General features: G+C 36.1%; 1 protein-coding gene and 2 pseudogenes across 2 annotated transcripts; 2 read left to right on the top strand and 1 right to left on the bottom strand.

The window, feature by feature from the left end:
• The first annotated feature begins 252 nt into the window (after positions 1-252).
• On the top strand, positions 253-1,357 carry LOC146881019 (uncharacterized). Its single transcript, XM_085669211.1, has one exon. It carries the CDS (start codon positions 371-373, stop codon positions 1,355-1,357), a length of 987 nt encoding a protein of 328 aa, XP_085525337.1. The 5' UTR covers positions 253-370.
• Positions 1,358-4,954: 3,597 nt separating this feature from the next.
• Positions 4,955-16,186, top strand: LOC114170681 (cold-responsive protein kinase 1-like; annotated as a pseudogene). Its single transcript, XR_014986376.1, has 7 exons — positions 4,955-5,671; positions 14,081-14,191; positions 14,447-14,562; positions 14,707-14,917; positions 15,002-15,224; positions 15,345-15,485; positions 15,620-16,186. The product of XR_014986376.1 is annotated as a cold-responsive protein kinase 1-like (transcript).
• Positions 7,590-10,233, bottom strand: LOC146881018 (uncharacterized; annotated as a pseudogene).
• Positions 16,187-16,801: the final 615 nt, after the last annotated feature.

Here is a 16,801-nt window from a genome sequence, read left to right as displayed (position 1 = left end):
GAAGTTGATCAGTGCAGTAGACGCCTTAAGGTAAGTTTCCCATTATCCTGTACAGTTGGTTCTCTGCATTTTTCAAAACCCACAGCACCGAAAACGACTGGCACCATTTTTTCAGAACCCATCTTTACCATGGTCTTTAATAGGAAATAAAATATCTGTTGCAGCAATCTTTTGTATTAAATGCATAATTATTATTAGGCTTATGTTTGGGGATTTTATTCATGTTGTCCAGGGAAATATGATAGGCACAATCTTAGAGATTTGCAGGCATAAGTTTAGGAAACCTGATACCAAAATAGAACCATGTATCGTGTATATATGAACCTTCCTGCCATGTGAATAAGACACAAAAATTCTTTCATAATTTTTTATGGCATCAGAGCAACCAGGTTCTGAGAAAGAGAAATCTGTAGAAATACATGGGATGGTAAGGAAGAAGCCATCACTGTATGATCTGAATTCGAACGACAATCCAGGGAGCGTAATCACCCAAGTTCAACTTCGGGGTGAAAATTATGAAGAATGGGCAAAAGCTGTGAGAACCTCGTTACGTGCACGACGTAAATGGGGGTTTCTTGACGACACAATACAACAACCAAATGAAGACTCACCAGAAATTGAGGATTGGTGGACCGTGCAATCTATGGTGGTGTCTTGGATTCTAAACACCATTGAAACCTCTTTGCGTTCTACCATTTCTTATAGGGAGAATGCAAAGGAATTGTGGGACGACATTAAAGAACGTTTTTCAGTTGTGAATGGGCCAAGGGTCCAACAATTGAAATCAGAACTGGCTGAATGCAAACAAAAAGGGATGGCCATGGTAAACTACTATGGAAAGCTCAAGACGGTGTGGGATGAGTTGGGAAAGTACCAACAAATACCAACATGCACATGTGAAGGGTGCAAATGTGACATCAAGGCACAGTTAGAGAGACGAAGGGAAGAAGAGAAGGTACACCAATTCTTGATGGGATTAGACGACGTGTTGTATGGAACGGTTCGCTCAAATCTTCTTGCAACCGATCCATTACCATCATTGAATAGAGTGTATTCCATCTTGATACAAGAAGAGCGCGTGAAGGCCATTGTTAGAACCAAGGAAGAAAGAACAGAGATTGTTGGTTTGGCTGTACAAACCGGTGGAGGGATGAGAGGACGAGAAAATACAAAAGACAAAGGAATAGTATGTTCAAATTGCAATCTGACAGGCCATGACACCATGAGTTCTTTCCAACTTGTTGGATATCCAGATTGGTGGGGTGATAGGCCACGTCATGAAGGGAAAGGAGTTGCTTGCGTGAAAGGGCAACAACAAGGACGAGGTACCAACTCTGGACGTGGCAGAGGTGTGTGAGCAAATGCTGCTCAAGTCGCTGTTCAAAGAGCACCTGAGACAGCAACAGAGGTAGACAAGGGAGGTCTCATGGGATTGAGCACGGAACAATGGCAAACATTGGTAGAGATCTTGAATAATCAGAAGGCAAATGCCAATGAAAGAATGACAGGTAAAGAAACTTGGATCATTGATACAGGAGCTTCCAACCACATGACAGTAAACTTGAAATTACTTCAAGAATTGAAGAATGTACAAGGATGTCCCGTCGGACTTTCAGATGGACAAAAAGTTGTTGCAACTAAGGAGGGGACAACAACTCTCGAAGGAGGGCTGAAAATAAATAACGTGTTATATGTGCCTAAATTAAACTGCAGCTTGATATCTGTAACTCAGTTGATAGATGAGACGAACTATATAGTGCAGTTCACTAATTCTTTGTGTGTGATGCAAAACCGCACTTCGAGGACGTTGATTGGGTTGGGTGAACGAATAGATGGGCTCTACTATTTCAGAGGAATTCGCCATGAGAAAGCCTTCAAAGTTGATGCTGTGATGTCACTTGATCTTTGGCATAAGCAAATGGGGCATCCCTCTTTGAAAATTACTGAGTTAGTTTCAAATACTAGTAGCAAGAATAATAACTATGGAAATAAGGCATGTGATGTGTGCCAAAGGGCTAAGCAAACTAGAGATAGTTTCTCTTTAAGTAATTATAAAGCTGCCAATGCATTTGATCTGGTTCATTGTGACTTGTGGGGACCTTACAAAACTCCTTCCTCGTGTGGTGCTTATTATTTTTTAACTATAGTAGATGATTATTCTCGAGCAATTTGGATTTTTTTGTTACTAGATAAAAAGGAAGCTTCTCGTGCCTTGACGAATTTTATTGCCATAATAGAGAGACAATATGAAAAGCAAGTTAAGATGATTCAAAGCGATAATGGAACAGAATTTACATGTTTGAGAACAAAATTTCTTGAACGTGGAATTGTGTTTCAAACATCATGCACCAAAACACCTCAACAAAATGGACGAGTTGAAAGGAAACATAGACACATACTTAATGTGGCTCGAGCATTGAGATTTCAAGGTAATCTTCCTCTGTCTTTTTGGGGTGAATGTATTATGACTGCAGGATATTTGATAAATAGGACACCGACACCTTTGTTGAATGGGAAAACCCCTTATGAGGTGCTAAATGGGAAACCACCTTCCTATGATCATCTTCGAGTTTTTGGGTCTCTATGTTACGCTCATAACCAAGGATGGAAGGGAGATAAATTTGCCACTAGAAGTAAGAAGTGTGTTTTTGTGAGCTACCCATTGGAAAGAAAAGATGGAAATTGTTTGACTTGGACACCAACACTTATTTTGTATCAAGAGATGTTGATTTTTTTGAGGCAGAGTTTCCTTTTGAGAACAATGACAGGTCCAACAATCAGCCAATACTTGAAATGCAGAATGGAGAAGCCGATTTTAACATTGAAAGTGAGAATCATGAGCTGCTCACGACCACTGAGTTAGCAGGCTGTGACACACATGTCGACATCAGGGGAGGTACAAATCTTGAGGATGCACACGATACTGTAATTGATGTTGCAATTGATTCACAACCAGAAAATGAAGAGCAGTTTGGGCGAGGCAAGCGTGTCCGAGTTCCCTCTGTAAAGCTTCGAGATTACGTGACCAATACAGTGCGAACTTTTGGGAGCCTATCTAATTGTTCACCCACTCCACAACGACAATCAAAGGTGCTTTATTCTATTGCTCATTATGCTAATTGTGAAAAATTTTCGGTGAAGCATTGTAGGTTTCTTGCATCTATGACAATGGAGAAAGAGCCCATGACATTTTCAGAAGCAATAAAAGATAAGAGATGGCATTCGACAATGCAACAAGAAATACAAGCACTTGAAGATAATAATACATGGACCGTGTGCCCCCTTCCACCACAAAAAAGGGCACTAGGATGCAAGTGGGTTTATAAAATCAAGTATCATGCTAATGGAACCATAGAAAGGTTTAAAGCTCGTTTGGTTATCCTTGGAAATCATCAAATTGAAGGTATAGATTACAACGAAACTTTTGCTCCAGTAGCAAAAATGGTCACTGTGCGAATTGTTCTTGCGGTGGCTGCTGCAAAGCATTGGGAACTTCACCAAATGGATGTACACAATGCGTTCCTACATGGTGATTTGCAAGAAGAGATCTACATGAAATTTCCACCGGGCTTTCGCTCATCTCATTCAGATATGGTTTGTAAACTTCACAAATCATTGTATGGGTTAAAGCAAGCCCCACGCTGTTGGTTTGCTAAACTATCTCGGGCCCTTAAAGAGTATGGTTTCCAACGGTCTTACTCAGATTACTCTTTGTTCACACTTCATGATAAAAATATACAATTGGTGGTTCTAGTGTGTGTCGATGATTTGATTATATGTGGAAATAATCATGACTCCATACAATGTTTTAAAGACTACTCCGTATGAAAGATTTGGGCAAGTTAAAATACTTCTTAGGAGTGGAAGTTACTAGATCCTCTACAGGTATTTTTCTTTGTCAACAAAAATATGCTCTAGATATTATCAGTGAGGTTGGCCTACTTGGTGCGAAACCAGCCAGTACCCCAAAATCATCACCTTGGTCTTGCCAATGGCGAGTTTCTTGCTAATCCTGATCACTATCGCCGGTTAGTGGGACGCCTCATTTACTTATGTTTCACCAGACCAGAATTATCGTATTGTGTTCATGTTCTTTCCCAGTTCATGCAACAACCGCGAACAGAGCACTGGGAAGCTGCCTTACGAGTGGTTCGCTATCTCAAAAGTAACCCTGCCAAGGAGTGTTATTAGATAGTCATTGTGATCTCCAACTTTCTGGTTGGTGTGATTCTGATTGGGCCGCTTGTCCACTCACTCGCAAGTCTCTCACTGGGTGGATTGTTTTTCTTGGACATTCTCCTATTTCTTGGAAAACAAAAAAACAGCATACAGTGGCTCGTTCGTCTGCTGAGGCTGAGTATCGTTCCATGGCTAGTACCACATGTGAACTGAAGTGGATCAAAAGTGTTCTTTCAAATCTTGGGGTCACTCATTCCATTCCCATACAACTTTATTGTGACAATCAAGCTGCATTACACATTGCAAAGAATCCTGTTTTTCATGAGCGTACCAAACATATTGACGTCGATTGTCACTTTATTCGTGATGAGATTGTCTGTCAAAATTTGCAACCATCTTATGTTCCCACTCGCACCCAACTCGCAGATACTTTTACAAACGCTTTGGGACGCACTCAGTTTCATGATTTACTTGGCAAGCTGGACATTTGGACTCCACATGCACCACCTTGAGGGGGGATAATAGGAAATAAAATATTTGTTGCAGCAATCTTTTGTATTAAATGCATAATTATTATTAGGCTCATGTTTGGGGATTTTATTCATGTTGTCCAGGGAAATATGATAGGCACAATCTTAGGGATTTGCAGGCATAAGTTTAGGAAACCTGATACCAAAATAGAACCATGTATCGTGTATATATGAACCTTCCTGCCATGTGAATAAGACACAGAAATTCTTTCATAATTTTTTAGTCTTCATTCGCATTTCTTCGTTGATCATCATCTTGAACTTCCACATACACAAAATTCCTAATAATGTGGCTTGGTTAGGGGTAGCTCAGAAATGGTTGCAAGGCTTTGAGTCCAAAAATAGTAAAATAGTGAGACAAAAATTGATTAAGGGTGTAAACTCAAGTTTGTTTTGACATTTTAGTATCACACCATGTCAGGTTTTACAGAGGAGGTTTCATCGGAGAGAATAACACCAATGAGATTTGAACCTAACCACATAAGACACTGACACCACTCTCAACCCAAAACCTTAAGACAATGGGTGTATGGGTCTTTATTCTTATATAGTGCTCTACTTTCTCATTTCTGGTCAATGTGGGACTTAAACTCACACTTGGATTCCTAACACACCATGATAAACCAACTTTGTTTCTTTTTGTTTTTTTTTTCAGCTTTTCACTTTCATTTTTTTTCATGCAACTTTCTGATTCTTTTCATTTTTCCGCTTCAAAGCACTTATTTTCTCTTTTTCCTTTCTTTTCTTTGCTGTTACAGCCTTTATACAACATATTTTCACTCTGAAACACATTGGCACCCCACACTCGAGCATCACACACTCCTTTGATTTGTACCACTGTTTCACAGCTTTTTGACGGTATTTTTCTGATTTTTCTAGTCATGGGCAGTTCAACGGGAAAAAATGTACAAAAGAAAGGATAATAAGGCTCAAATCATGGGTGCAATGGTGTATGAATGCAGGTTTGCTGTATTTGGTCAGTAGAAATGGTGTACTATATTATACGAAAAGTGTGCTCAAAACATATGGCATCAATAATAGTTTCCACAAGTTCTAGATTACAGCATACACAAGTGAATCACAAAAATCAACATTTAAGACTCAAGTCTCGCTAGGTATAGAATGTGCCAAAACTGGTGCACAAAGTGTCTAAGCATGTTAACTACCTAATCATCAATGAAAGAAATGCACAAACCAGCTAGAATTCTCTCTACTCAAACCAGAATTTTCACATACTTGCACATCACAAAATTTACCATAATGAATGATTGGAAGTGCAAAATCTGTAACTGACACCCTAGACAACAACTAACTCTATCTACACAAGTCCTATTTGACTAAAAATAATCAAAAATTGATTCAAAAACTTATTTCTAACAAGATTTTTAAAATTCACTACTCAGACCTCAAAAACTCTACTAAATAGCTAAAATTTGAAAACTGTACTATACTAACCTAAAAATCAGTAAAGAAACTATCCTACAAATGTTAAAATGGTAAAATATAGCTAAGAAACAACTCACATTGTAAAACTACCTAAAACTAAAAATATGACTACCTAGAACCTAAATAGAATAGGCTAAAAGTGCTAAAAATGAAAACTGCACTAAACTACTATTTGAAACTGACAACTAACTATGTAGACAACTTTTCGAAATCTTACTAGTTAGAACCAAAAAAAGCACTAGAATAGGTTAATACTATGCTACAATGACTAAAAATTAACACCTAAGCTACCTAAACAGAAAACTTACTTTCTAAACAATTTTTAAATGGTAAAAGAATGCTAGAAAAGATGGTAACTACTACAATTACAAAGAACTGTAAAACTTGTCCTATTAGAACCTAGAAAGGCATCCTAAACTAGCTAAAAGTAGGGAAAAACAAGAAACTGCAGTAAACCTGAGAATAAAATTGTATTACAAGTATCTAAGCAAGTTTTAAATGCTAAAGGACTATCAAAAACTGCACTACCTACAAAAAGTGACATAGAAATCAAAATCTACCTGTGCACCTAAAATTACAGCTCTAGACTAATGAAAATGAGCTAAGAAAACTACACTAGTTCTAAAATCTACTTTTAACACTATCAAACAGCAAAGTAACTATGCACACAACTTCAAAATCATCAAACTAATGTTATGCTACTAACATAAGAGTAAAGGAATCATCTACCTAGACTAGAACTCATACACCTAATAGTGCTAGATTACCAAGACAAGCTAATCAAAACTAAAGTTCTAATTTCTACAAATGCTAAACTAAACGGCTGAAAACTAATGGCACTTATACTATCCTAAAAAGTATGTTAAAACTATCCTATTAAGACTAATTCTAGAACAAAAGAGAATTTAACAAAATAAGAGAATCTAATCTAAAACCACATATTTAGACCAAGAAAAAACCAAAAAAAAGTGCTATTAACACCTAGATTTATGTAAGTATAGGGACTTAACACACCCCACACTTAGCTCTCTTGCACTTTATGGAGAATAGAGCAAGTAGAGTTTGAGATTAATTTCCCTTGTGTATAAACCACACATAGGGTAATCTATTTATAATAGAGAAAGGTACAACTAAAAAGAGTAACTGAAAATAAATAGAGTAAATAGAAGATATTGTTTGATATTGTGATTAACAATATTTAACAATATCAAACAATATCGAACATAGTGTTATTGATATCGAATAACGGAAAATATCGGCAACCCCAAAAACCTTTATAAAGTTATAACGAAAACCATAACGGGTTATGGCGAAAGTATTGCGGTAAAAAAAATGTAATACCACCACATACAATTTTAATGAAAAAGTAATGATATTATGTGTAAAAATTCAATTAATAATAACATCATATCAAAACACTATAAATTTAAAGTTCAAAACATAAAATAGCAACAAATCATAAAATGTATGTATTAAGTTTCTTTCTAATCATCATATTCTTCTTCAACTCCAACATAATTGTCTTCAATGTCATCATCCAATGGGGAATATCCCTCCTCCTCTTCACCTTCAAAGAGACTCTTGTCAAAGTTAAGTAATCTTTCAAACTTGGAATCAGAACTATCATGCAATTCATTTTGAACTTGAATTTGAGTCTTCTCTTTATCCTTCTTAGGTTGTGTTGGAGTTGGAGTTGCACCTGAACCTTTCTTAGAAGCATGGGAAGATCCAATAACAATACCATCACTTGATGGTTGCTTTCGTTTATTAGTTGCTTGTCTCCTTGTATAAACTACTGGTTCTCCAATACCTGAAGCTTAATAAACAGTTGCCCAATTAAGAGTGGGATCATCATGAAAAACCAAATCATTACCCCCCTCTTCATTATTGTTACCATCATCAACTTCTCCCACTAACCACTCATTACATTCATCAATGCCATTCAATAGAATAAGGTCTATTTCATCTCTAATATTGTATCTTTGAGCAACTTGTTGATTATACTTTATGTAAACCAAATCATGCAACCTTTTGTGCTCCAGTCTATTCCTTTTCTTTGAATGAATCTGCAATGTGAATAAGTAATATGTAAATTAATTTATTTCTACAACTTTGAAACTAAGATAATAATGAAATGAGTCATGTCTTATTACTTGCTCAAAAACACTCCAATTGCACTCATATCCCGATGAACTACATGTCAAGCTTAAAATCTTGATTGCTAGCTTTTGTAAGTTGGGAGTTGCATGCCCATAATTCTTCTACCATTGAGCTACACAAGCAACGAAAGTCGCTTAGAATGTAACCATTATATCTTAGCACGATTTAAAAAGTGTTTAAGTGTCTAACCTGGGGCTGTGGTTTTCCTTGATTCATTGGCAAAATCATCACCAAAGAGTCCATTTGCACTCTTATAAAGAGGCAATTCAGTTAAAATTTTTTGCTGCAAATCTTTACTTGGCATCAACCTCCTGATGCAATCATATAATCCATTTGTAACTTCCAAATCATATTCCATGTCTAGGTTGGAATAAAAGAACTCTGGGTTCAAAAGGTGACCAGCAACATTCAAGGGGCGATGAAGTTGACATGTCCATCTGTTATCAATGATTGTAAATACATCATTGTATTTATTTTCATCGTTGTTGAATGACTTCATTATTGTTTCCTTGGCTTTCTCCATTGCTTCATATATATAACCCATAGCTACTTTTCTTTCCCCATCCACTAGACGAAGCACATGAACAAGAGGAGTCATGACTTTGAGAGTAAATACTACTTGATTCCAATATGAAGGCATAAGAACAATTTTTGTAGCCTCCCTCCCATTGGCTTCCTTAGATAGCTTGTTATTGCTCCATTCATCAGAGGTGAACATTTTTCTCAAATTTCCCTTCTCTTGATGCAACCTTTGCAATGATAAATAAGAGGTAGCAAACCTTTTAACAACATGTCTTACTAATTCCCTCTTATTTGTAAATTGTCTCAATAAACTCAAGGTACTAGAATGACTATAGATAAAGCCAACAAGTCTAACTCCTTTTAGAATTGTCTTCTTTATCAAAGGAAGCTTTCCAATGTCTTCGACCATCAAATCTTTACAATGGGCGGCACAAGGAGTCCAATAGAGATGGGGTCTTTTCTCTTCTAACAACTTATCGGCCAACACATAATTGCTCCCATTATTTGTTATAACTTGAACAACATTTTCTTCCCCAATCTCCTCCACAAGGGAATCAAGCATCTCAAATAGCTTTTCTCCTGTCTTTACAAAGTTTGAACCATCAATGGACTTGACAAACATTGTCCCTACAGGGGAGCTCACCAAAAAGTTAATTAAGCATCGTTGCTTGCGATCAGTTCATGCATCTGACATAATAGAACAACCATGTTTGCTACATTGCAATTTATGATCTTGCAACTACTTTTCAGTGTACTCAACTTCCTTGTTGAGAAGTGGAACTATGATTTCATGATAACTAGGAGTGGGTAAATTAGGTCCATAAGCACCTATGACATCCATCATATCTTGAAAACTTTTCAACTTCACAAGGTAGAATGACAAGCCTACTTGGTACCAAAATCGAGCAATATATTGATGAACCGAGGCCTTTAAATTTTTGTCACATGCCTCTTTGATGTTAGCTTGCCTTAGTTTTTCCTTTTTTCTCTTCTCTATTGTAGTAGATGGATTTCTACAAAACATATCCATTGGTCCTTTTTTTCCACCGTTATTTCTCCCTTTATCAATACTAGCCGTGAAAATTTCAACCTCATCTTCACTTTCATGGTTATCATTGGTTGCAGTATATCTAAGATTGACGAAGGATCTGTCTGTTTTTTCTTTGTATAATTTCCAAAGTTCTTCTCTCACATTTTTCGGAGTCTTGGTGCAAGCAGCAACATTGTCCTTTTTTGCCATGAGATGTTCTTTTGCTCTAGTAACTCCCCCTTTCATAACTTTCTCACAATAATTGCGAATATTTGTATTTAAATTTGATTCATCCACCAGGTGACAATATTTCCATCCTAGGTCACTCCTATGAGATGTTCTTGAAGGATCATTATCATTGGCCATTATTGTTGCTGGAAAATAGTTATATTCTTTACAAAATAATTATAGTGAAAGTAGAAAAATAGAAAAAATAAATAAATAATTTGAAAAAAAACTTGGCAGTGGCGGCCGACGACGGTGGCGGTCGGTGTGACTAACGGCGGGTGGCGACGGGTGGCATTGGCTGGTAGGGAAGCTTTACAAGCTTTTGGTTACAAAATTAAAAGAATAATAGATTTTATTTCTGAATAGAATAAAATAATAGAGAATGAAGAAAGTTTTGCATATAGGTTATGTTAAATATGCATTTAGTGGGTCAGGCTTAGGTTTTAAAGAATAAAAATGGTAACTGAAATTAGGGTAAAAAAGTAAAATAATAAGAGCTAATATGAAGAGCTAATCTTTTCTCGAATGAAATGACAATCAATCTCAATATGTTTAGTCCTCTCATGAAAGACAGGATTAGAGTTAATATGAAGAGCGGCCTGATTGTCACACACAAGTGTCATTTGAGTGACATCTCCAAATTGTAACTCTCTAAGCAATTGCTTAAGATAAATAAGTTTACAGGCAGTTGAGGCCATAACTCTATATTTTGCTTTTGCACTGGATCTTGCCACAACACTTTATTTCTTACTTTTCCATGAGATCAAATTACCATCAATTGAGACACAATACTCAGATGTAGATCTTCTATTAGAAGGAGATCTTGCCTAATCAGCATCTGAATAACAAACAAATCTTGTATGATTATTAGAACCATATAACAATCCTTTTCCAAGAGATCCTTTAATGTAGTTGAAGATACGAATGACTGCATTCCAATGATCTTCACATGGGAAATTAAGAAATTGGCTTACCGCATTGACTACAAAGGAAATGTCAGGACGAGTAACTATTAGACAATTCAATTTCCCAACCAAGCTTCTATATTGCTTAGGATCAGATATAGGCTCCCCTGATTTGGTAGATGTTTAGTATTGGGATCCATGAGTGTATCAACAGACTTTGAATTCATCAACCCAGTTTCGTCTAAAATATCCATGGCATACTTCCTCTGAGATATAACAATACCATCATTGGATTGTGCCACTTTAATACCCAAGAAATATCTGAGTTTGCCAAGATCTTTGGTTTGAAAGTAGTGGACAAAGATGTTGTTTCAATTGAGCGATGTCATGGTTGTCACTACTTGTAAGAATGATGTCATCAACATATACTATCAAGTAAACACATCCACTACTCGAGTGTTGATAAAAGACAGAATGATCTACTTCACACCGACTCATACAAAATTGCTGAACAACATTACTAAACTTTCAAAACCAGGCCCTAAGAGGCTGTTTTAGGCCATATAGGAATTTGCGAAGACGACATACGATCCCAGAAGACTCCCCTAAGCAAAAAACCCAGGAGGTTGCTCCATATAGATTTCTTCTTACAAATCATCTTTTGATTCATTTCAAACAATACACTAGTCTCTATATATAGAACTCTAACCCTAAAGTAATAATTACAAGGAGATCTCTAGAATCTTTTATTAGCTTCTAGTTAGCTTCTAGTGATATATTTAATATTCTACCAACTTCTAATAATGCATTTAATATCCTTCTTACAACACATAAGATCCCAGAAGACTCCCTTTGAGCAACAAACCCAGGAGGTTGCTCTATATAGATTTCTTCTTACAAATGACTATTGAGGAAAACATTTTTAACATCCAGTTGATAAAGGGGCCATTATTGAAGAGCAACCATGGCGATAAATAAATGAACAAAAGCTATCTTTGCCACAGGAGAAAAGATATCCCCATAATCCAAACCAAAAATTTCAATATAACCTTTGCCCTACGATCTTTCCCCACCTTCGTCTGTTGGGGATCCTCCCTCTTCTGTTTCATTCGATACGCTTGCTATGTTCAACAAATTTCTCAAATGGCATAAGGATCAACAATCTTCTAGTTTCACTACATATGTCGCACACACAAAGGAGGACGACCATGTAATGCATAACACTTGTCAATCTTCTGACCTAGCTTGCCACAATGTTCACACTTAGGATGCCCTTTTCCCTATTTGCGAGGGTGAGTCCTGTCATCATGGTGAGATGCCAACGCAGAAGAATCATCAACAAAAGCGGGTGTATCAATGTTGGGTTTTTCTGGTACACGCAAAAGAATAGAGCAGGTCGAAGTCAAGGTGGGGACAACCAGGGAACCCAAAATCTAATCACGAATTTGTGAATATCTATCCGCAAGTCTGTGTAATGCTCTATGGCAAGGTCGGGGGAAGGAGGCAATAACTCATTGAACTCATGAAAAAGAGCATGAATTTTGCCCATACAATCAGTCATAAAGTCTTGATGTTTAGAGGCAATAAGATCTGCAAATTTAGGACAGACACCATAGAGACTTTGAGTATCATTGATGTATAATAACCTAGCATACTCCCAGATTTGAGCACATGTTCGAAATACCAAAGCGGTCTGAGTGGATCAATGAGACCAGAACCAGAAAGAGCAAGACGAGGCAATTCCAATGCAAGTGATCACTACCGGAGACAATGGATAACGTGCAGCCATGCGTGACGGTAATACGGGAGGATGCATGGCTTCGAGTGGCGCGTGAGGGATTGTCGCTACTCCGATGTCGATGATTCTGGCGGTGTTGAGGTCGCATGGCTGGGGCGATCAACACCGTGCAGTCGTCGGTCCGAACTAATACTCCGACGACGGCGGTGACAACGATGACGGCGGTTGCAGCAGCAGAGGCAATGAAAAAAATGTCAAAAAAACCTTAAGTTCTAAATACCATGTTGATAATAGAGAAAATAGGGTTTGAGATTAATCTCCCTTGTGTATAAACCACACATAGGGTAATCTATTTATAATAGAGAAAGGTTCAACTAAAAAGTGTAGCTGAAAATAAATAGAGTAAATAGAAGATATTGTTTGATATTATGATTAACAATATCTAACAATATCTTAACAATATAAAACAATATCTAACACACTTTAGGGAAAAACTAAGAACAAGACACAAAGCAGAAAAACAAAATCTTCACAGAATTTTCACACCAATACTCATTCACTACATGAATTCCTAATATATACATATGCAAAGCAAGCTGAAATGAGCATCAAGGCATCCAAACCAGTCAAATACAGTCTACCTCATTGAGTTTCAGCATAGAACATGCCATTCACTTATGCACACTAGAGTTAACCTCATAAGGCTGTGTATACACTCATTCACTGTCAAATTTATCGAGGGAAGTGTTTACTCTCTACACTTGCTATAAAACTGTATTTACATAGGCTTGTAGAACCTCTAACATCCACCAATATGTCGAAAACACACAGAATCAATAGGACTTGCTTTTTAGCTTGTAATGTGGCTTGGCTGGGGGTAGGTTAGAAATGATTGCAAGGCTTTGAGTCCAAAAATAGTAAAACAGTGAGACAAAAATTGGTTAAGGGTGTAACGGATATACCCTTCTATCATTTTTGAGTTTTTGTTGCACAATTGAAGAGTGACAGCAATGGAATGTTATTTTACTTGTTTACTCAAAGAAACAAGCTAGGTTACTTTTCATGAAGAAAATAAAACAAAAAATTGACTTTGGATTTTGATTTTTCGTGTTCATTAGAATAAGTAATATTCAATATTAAGGTTTTAGGGTTGAATGTTTTTCATCATTCTTTTATATATAGGAGTGTTTGTATGCAAATGGTATGTTATCAGAAGCAGAAGTTCCCTGCAACTGCTGCTAAAGGTTCAACCAAATTTTTCTTTCAGAGATTGCCTTTGAGGCGGTGTTGAGATTTTGAGAGATTTCAAGAGGATTCTCAATTATCTCTTTCACTTTTGCAGAGCTAGGTTTGATCAATTGGAGCAAGAGTATTACTATGATGACTACTTTCTTTAATCTTTTCAGAAAGAAAGGATCTTCCTTGTACACTCAGTTGACCGAAATTGATTTAGGTATACTTTAATATATTTATTCCATTGAACTATTCCAAGATTTGGTCCTTGTTGGTGTTTCCATAAACCACAAAAACATAATAATCCAGTTTTATGGTCACCCATTTTTTTTATTAGTTTAATCTTCGTTTTTTAAAAGGGTTTGGGTAGGTGAGACTCTTACGGTAGTTTAGGATGGCATGCTTATATACAAAACATTGATATGATCTAAATGTTATGTGTTTTAATCAAGTTACAATTTATATGCTACGACAGATGTTTTAAAATTTCAGAATGTCAATATCTATTCATATAAGAAATTGCGAAGTGCCACTAAAGATTTTAGTCGTGTAAACTTCTTAGGCCAGGGAGGTTTTGGAGCCGTCTTTAAGGTAACTATAGTAGTATGGTATCAATCTAGAATTTATGAAGATTTCTTAGACCCACTAAGGAAACTAACAAACTTATGCACTTAACTTCTATAGCTTATGGAGAAACTGAATGCATTTTTTTTTCTTGCTTTCTTCTTCTACAAGTACTTATGTAGAAGTTTATCATGAATTTAAATAATAAAAATGTGACTGATAAATTTCTCTAATAGCTATAAAGGTTTTATTACCTGCATCATCAACATTAGTATAAAGCATGAGAATCTAGTTAAGTTGAATGGATGTTGTGTGGAAGACGACCACAAAATTTTGGTATATGGCTATCTCGAGAGTAAGAGCCTAGCACAAACATTTAATGGTAATTGAATTGATGTCATGTGTTAAGAGAATGAATTGTTAAAACAACTATCTTAATTATGAACTAATCTGTTTGAGTTTACAGGTGCAGACCACAGTACCATCCAATTTAGTTGGCCCACAAGAAGAAACATTTGTGTAGGTGTTGCAAGGGGCCTTGCGTTCCTTCATGAAGAGGTTCGGTCCCACTTTATCTATAGAAAGATACAAGCAACCAAAGTACTACTTGACGAAGATCTCCAGCCAAAAATTTCACATTTTGGGCTTGCAAAGCTTATCCCACCCAGTGTATATTTTCCTTTTGAAGGGTAAGCTTACCATTTTGTTTTCAATTAGCTCATGAAATTTCAGAATTTTGGAATTTTCAGGTTTATCAGTATTTTTTCCTCCATCTTGTTCTTATTTGTTCTTCTAATTTGATTTTGTAGTGGTTATGTGGCACCAGAACATGGAGTCCGAAATAAAGTGACAATAAAATCAGCTTTGGAGCTCTATTATTAGAAATTGTTAGTGGGAGGCTTAACCGAATAGGACATTTGCCTGTTGAAGAACACAATCTTCTCATAAGGGTAAGCAGTAACACCTTCTCTCACATATCTTTGAATTTGAATCGAAAATGGAAGTAGGGATAATGGTACTAATAGAATATTAATGTTCATCACCATTAAGGGGATGGAAACTCAAAAGTGAATGTGTCTTGCAGGCTTGGAACTTGTATGAGGCTGGAGAGACAGAAAAGTTGGTGGATGCTTATCTAAATGGACACTTCAATGTTAAGGAGGCCATCAGATTTTGAAAGATTGCTCTCCTTTGCATGCAGGATTATCCTCAGCTACGACCCTCAATGTCCATTGTGCTTCAAATGCTTATAGGCGAAAAAGATGTGAATAAGAATATAAGAAAACCAAACACAACATTTGACTATGTGGAGAGGCCTTAAGTGCATGCAAACAAAAGAGCAAGTATGAAGAAAATGGTAAAATTTTGTTAGCTGAAAGGTTTAGGGTTTCTTTTGCTAATATGACCTTCGCTGCAATATGTGATCGAAGTAATTAATTTGATTGTTACTAGGTAGCCTTGATTCACCCTCCTTATTCTGAAGCAGCCAATCTTTGTTGCCATCTTTGGCTACAAAGCAGCATTAAGCTTGTATCATAGTTTAGCTTCTTCAACATACGTTGGATTTCTCCTTGAAGTTGAGCCAAAACAAATATTTTTGGTACTCATTAAGTTTGGAGCACAATTTATATGAAAGATTATTGATTTTTAACGTACAGGGATACTTTGGGTTTGTGAAAGTGATGGGAAATAGAGTCACATACCATATGTGACTATAAAATGGGATTATCAAAAATTAATTTTATTGTGAACAAACTTAGCTTTGAAACACAATTTTGTGATTAAATCAAGACTATATTCTTACGAAATTCTTTCCAATGTAATCGAATTTAAATTATTAATAAAATTCAATTTGTTGACTTGACCGTGATCCTAATTTCAAAATTGGTTTTCTAATAATATTTTTGCAAGAAACTCCATAAAAAAATTATTATAATTTTTTAAGAGTATATAATTATTGTTAAAGGTCTACCATTGCTATTTTAGTCTTTATATATTTTTAAATCTAATTTTATCTAATTTTAAATTTGAAATAGGTTGATATTTTTATATTTATGTATTATTATTAGTATTATTACTACTTTACTGGTTTATACTTTATAAATTTTGGTTTGACATATACTAAAACACGTTGCGTATATTCCTACAATTTGAAGTTTTCTTTTTTGTTTTACAACCGGACCAGCAACTCCTATATAACACAAGTTTCGGTATAAACTCTATAGTGAAGATTTAGACAAACATTTCAATTAGTATATAAAATAAT

Source organism: Vigna unguiculata, chromosome 11 (assembly GCF_037176805.1).
Source record: "Vigna unguiculata cultivar grain cowpea cultivar isolate G323 ecotype 2 chromosome 11, ASM3717680v1, whole genome shotgun sequence".
NCBI classification, from domain to species: Eukaryota; Viridiplantae; Streptophyta; class Magnoliopsida; order Fabales; family Fabaceae; genus Vigna; species Vigna unguiculata.
The sequence above is the reverse complement of the archived record's forward strand: the minus strand, read 5'-3'. Positions and strand labels throughout refer to the sequence as shown.